Here is a 5,331-nt window from a genome sequence, read left to right as displayed (position 1 = left end):
TCTGAAAATTATTTGTTGGGTATGAGTCGAAATGATCCGGCTTTTCATTGTTTGGATTCTTGTCAAGTAATCGAAATTTCTACCTTCGGTGGTGTATTGTAAACAAAGCACTTTCTGATGGGGTAAAGTGGTGGCCGTAACACAAATCTGACATTAACTACCGGACATCTGACAGCTGATCCTTTGCTAATGACGAAATGGATTAGTAATAATAACTTTGTTTATTTAACTGCGTGCTCAAGTAATAGCCCACGCAGGTCCTCCGCCATTGTACCTATTCTGGGTAGCCTGACGTCCAGGGTATTAGAGTAGACCTAAGTCCTGCTTTTTGTCTGATGTTCACATTTTGTCCTAGTAAAACGTCTTCTCTCAGCATAAAAGAAGTCTCTAAGTGCCACATTTGTGGCAGCAGAAACCGGACCCGATCCTGAGGAACATCAATCCCGATCTCCACTGATGGGTGATTTAACCTAGCATGATGAAGTGTGTTTGCTACAGATGGAAGAATCTGTGACAATCTGTGGCTAAAAATGATGTCGCCCTTTAACCACTACCTCAGATCCGTGGACTGTAGCAAAGTTATTAACAGGTGAATGCCACTAGTCGTCAACCATCGGGAAAGTTTGTTACGGAGCTGTCTACGGCACTTATACGAAGGCATCATTTATATGCATACGCGATACCTCCTCTACTTCTCCACAAGCCGAATGGACTCCAGGAATATTTACAGCTAGGCAACACTGAAGTCTGAACAGTGGCAAGCAGGAATAAATGCAAGACCTCAACCCCACAAAACCGTTTTAATATTCGACTAGTAATGGATATAAGGGATGGCCAGTTTATACTCCTACCCAATACAGTTCTCAAACAGGACGAAATTCCAAAAATTAGTACTTTGCAGTCACGTATCTTCTCAAATGCATGGAAACTAAATCACTAATACGATTGTCTAGTGGGTGCTTTCCCTACCGCGCCAAGTGCGTTGCGATGGCTGAGGTGGGAGGTTGACCAAGGAGAGCGCTGAGGACAACTCCCAAAGGAGGTAGGTTGTGGAATGCTTTAAGTGTTTATTTAACTTTGCATTTTGATAATAGACTACTTAGGGCTACGCTGTTGTACCCCCGCCAGGTGGGATGCCCTCCGGACCGTGTCAGTAGCCCCAACCCCAATTGTACGCTAACAGTACATATTCTGTTCGAGTATTTTGTCTTCGTCCATTTTCATAAAAGTCTTGAGGCGCCAAATTATAGACTGTTTCATGTCTAAAACGACTTTCATGAAATTGGAAGAGTTTGAAGTAATTTACGAAGTGTGTAAAGTTCAATTAAATTATCAGAGTTACAATTCCCAACTCCTTTTAACAAAATCTAGCTCTACCCCACCTTCACCTAATAATTGCCTCTTTGGCATATGATCGTGTGATTGTTATCAGTAACGGCTGATGACGATCACGTTGAAACATTCCCAGGAGAACACGAAAAATTAGGCGTTTTCTTTCATTATACTGAGGCGAATCTCCTCACTGACAACTTTTAAGATAAAGCTTTTCTTGCTTATCTCCCTCTTCAAATGAGCGGCCGTAGTCTGTTGGACTTTTAGCACACAAAGTCCAGTCTCCTTGGGACAGATTGGGGAGAAAGTAAATTGTGGGACAGAAGTAATGCCACGTTCGTTCACTCAACGAATATTGCATTTTTGCGTTGGACTATTAGTTACCAAAAGTCAATCAGTGAGTTGGCTGACCGTACAAAAGCGAAGCCTCCTTTCCCGTTAATGTAAGTGCAAACGAATTTTCACCCTGCCAAAAACTGCCAGAGTTTATTCCTCGCGTGTTTATCCCCAGTTTGTTGTAGTGGTAAATGCCATATGTTCCTCGACATCAGGCTTTAAAACTCGACAGATTATGTCAGAATGCCAAATCATATAGTAGTGATTCTACTTCATCTGAATAACTTAAACAAGGCAGTCCTCAACTGACATACCAAACCTAATCAAGTTTGATGATGTCCATGAATCCAAAGCCTCAATAAATCGTAACCCGGTGAGACACTGCGCTAGATTAAATGATCCTCCAAGCAGGCACGGTTTGTTACGAAGCGAAGAAGATCCATTTTTTGGAAGAGAAAACAGATTCCTTCATTGAAAAGAAGTGCATCAGATTCTAAAAGTAATTTGTCGACCCTTACATCACACAGTAATGATACTGCAGAAGAGGCTGACGTAGATAACAAAAACATTCATTGTGTGATTTCATCGACAGACGCAACAAGGTAGCTCTCCAGCCATTCAAACTGCCTACGTTCTACAAGTACGTCTCCAATTATGAGGTAAATGCTACCAAGGCGATAATGCCAAAAGTATTTGTCTTGAAAAATGCAAAAATGTTTTTTTGTTTAATGAGTTGGGAATTCTAAGTGTTCCACACTTGCTACGATCTCAGGACAACGAGTCTAGGTTTGGAAGGCGGGAGTAAAAATGGAAGTAGATTTAACTTAATGTCCAACTTTTACATAACATAAAAATTTCTTTATTCTTTTAAAACGCCAATTGAGTGTTTGGATTTGAAAACATGAGATGGATTAGGTCGGGATGAGCTGAGGCAGAGAATGCCTAGTTGAGCACTTTTACATCGATATGCAGTGCTCTATGATTACTTTTACTATGAGGTGAGGTCTGTGACGTGATCCATGGAATTGAGGATTCAAAATCTGAGTTGCCTCTTACAATTAAATCTCTCACACCAATCTATTGAAAAACAGGATTTATTAACCAGTCTTCTTTGGTGATTTTGTGTTTTGAGGTTTGGGTATTCTAGGATTGGGGTGTTTGGTACTTTGATGCGTCCATCAAGCTGTATAGCCCCCACAATGTTATAGGACACTCTCTTCAAAATAATTTTGGATGTTCGCCACAACTACAGTGAGTAGTAATAGATGGCCGATTTAAAAATGAAAGTGACCTCTCCACAACACACTGATAGCAGGGAATATTCAATTTGAAAGAGTAGCCAATATGCACTATAATGTGGACATTACTGAGCACATCCGGCAGGCATACACATCAACCATGTGCATTAGAAAGGTGACAAGGATGATCTATCACAGGTTGGATTTGCTGCCTTCAATTCAGACTAATCACAGAGGTGAAAGTTAACGAAGTGGATGTGGTTTTCAATAATGGAATCGAGATCATAAATATGCTGACAGACAGAAATGAAATCTTCAGTTTCATAGTGATTTCTATGTTTAGTATCCTCCTAATTGATACATACTACACTGTACTTACCGAGTATGGAAACCTGTTTTGTTGGGGAGTGTTAATCCCCCCTCCACATGTCATCCTGTCTGCTCCGAGTGTTAGGAAGGATAACTCTAGCAAATGTTAACCGTTATAACTATGCTTATGGGTAAATCATTTTTGGAGGCTTATAGAGACTTTTTCAGAAAATGATTGAATTTAGGGCTAGTGACTTCCCCAAATACATTATATCATATTTGCGGAGGTTTGTGGTAGGTATGGTGTGGCACAACGATACGCCTCTCGCATCACTTAAGTTAATTTCCTGGATCACGTAAAGGTCACGTGAAGGGGATAACATCCCCTAGTCTTCGCAGTAAAGTGCTGAGGACTAACGAATGACGTGTTGCATCCGACTCTTCAACGCCTGATATGTAAGAAACATCACATATTGACATCGATAGCAACTTCTCCAATGATGAAATTGTGGTTTTGCCAGAGAAGTGATGGCCTGCACCTGCTTTAAACGCAGAAGAAAGTCGTGAAAATTGCTGGAGTGAGTGCTGGCTACATGCTGCTCATTAGCAGATGAGGGACAAATAGCTTTAGGGCCTGTCAACTTGCAGTTCACTCCTTTCACGCACTTTGTATGAACCAAAAACAATGTTATTAGATTATCAGCCGGCTCACCAATGATGGCTGTACTTTATGAGTGTGTGTTCGGTGAACTACAGAGACGTTTACTCACTGGGAGTTGTCTGCATGGTGACGGCCGAACAAATGCGGATGAGAGTATGTTAAAACTCTATATTGCGTGCAAACATGCTGCCAAAGTAGACAAAATGTGCACCTTTTAATTATTTCGTTTACAAACAGAGCCGGAGATCCATTCCTACAGGGACACGCAACAGAACAAAGCGTGCGTGAGTGGTACATTACTTAGTATCCACGGTGTGTACCTCTATCATGGTGGTGTGGTCTTTGGTGCACACCTATAGCTCATCCACTTCTTGTACAGGAGTTCAAGGAGCAAGTCTACCTTTGGTAGATTTAAAGGATTCTGCTATTGGATGACCTTGTATTTACTGTCTGAAAATAAACATAGGGATATAATTAGCACGGGCATACCTCGACTGGAAGTTCCTCTGGTCTTGACAACCAATACTGAAGAAAGTGTCACATTTGCCATGCATTTATTGGGGATTAGCCTGATGAATATACCTCCAGAAATGTTTGAATCGAATTTACGTATCAGAAAAAGAAACTTCGCTTTTGTTTTTTCAGCCGACGCGCTAATTGACTTTCAGCAACAAATAGTCCAGCGTGAAAACGCAATATTCATTGAGTGAACAAACGTGACATTACCTGTCCGCGTGCAATTTACTTTCTCCTCCGAATCCACACTTCTCACGCGCACCACCCTATTCCCAGAAGATTGGGCTTTGTATGAGCACTGGTGTGGTGGGCACTGGTCTCCCACAGTCATTCCCATGCTAAAGTTCCAACAACCTTGGCTGCTCATTTGAAATGGAAGATACGCAGTTATTAATAGCTTTCCTGCAGACCACGGAGCTGAGGAACTTGCCAAATGTGGACGTCATTATCAGACTTTCTCCTAGGGGTCACTATCTATTCTCCAATCCGCAGAAAATACACTTCTTCTGTCACGCTCCTGTGTCACCCAGCAGTAGAAATCGGGATAGCTGTCCACAACTGTAGCGCGTCGAGACTTATTTGAAGAAAAGAGAAGAGATAATACTAGGGCATAATATATATTCGTCATGAAGTAGGGCTTGTGGTGTACCGGTATGGCTCGGAGGCCTGGTCATCCGATGGAGATACAATGGCAGAGCACCTAATTGCCCCTACTATCAAAAATGAGAGTAGAACAAACAATAAAACTATTTCACTAAACTATAGCTTAATGAAGAAAGTCAACTAAGTGATATCTGGTAGATGGTGTCAGATGTGTCATGGTACTGCCTAAGTCAGGATTTCCCATTTCTTTCCACGAATGCAGTTAACAAAATGCTTGATCATTTCAACGCATACCTACCCTATAATTGCCATTTCAAATGAAGAGGGTCACTCTGG

The 5,331-nt window shown here is 41.5% G+C and overlaps 1 protein-coding gene across 1 annotated transcript in view; it reads right to left on the bottom strand. All coding sequences in view use genetic code 11, as the record gives it.

The window, feature by feature from the left end:
• The window catches only part of EGR_05111 (hypothetical protein), a gene marked incomplete at both ends in the record, with an annotated part of 17,423 nt that extends 15,730 nt beyond the window's left edge, over positions 1-1,693 (bottom strand). Inside the window, 2 exons of the mRNA XM_024494360.1 lie at positions 1,182-1,262; positions 1,524-1,693. Of these exons, the coding sequence (XP_024351146.1) occupies positions 1,182-1,262; positions 1,524-1,693 (251 nt within the window). The remainder of the gene's footprint in view (positions 1-1,181; positions 1,263-1,523) is intronic.
• Positions 1,694-5,331: the final 3,638 nt, after the last annotated feature.

Source organism: Echinococcus granulosus (genome assembly GCF_000524195.1).
Source record: "Echinococcus granulosus chromosome Unknown EG_S00036, whole genome shotgun sequence".
Lineage (NCBI taxonomy): Eukaryota > Metazoa > Platyhelminthes > Cestoda > Cyclophyllidea > Taeniidae > Echinococcus > Echinococcus granulosus.
This window is presented reverse-complemented; position numbering and strand designations above follow the sequence as displayed.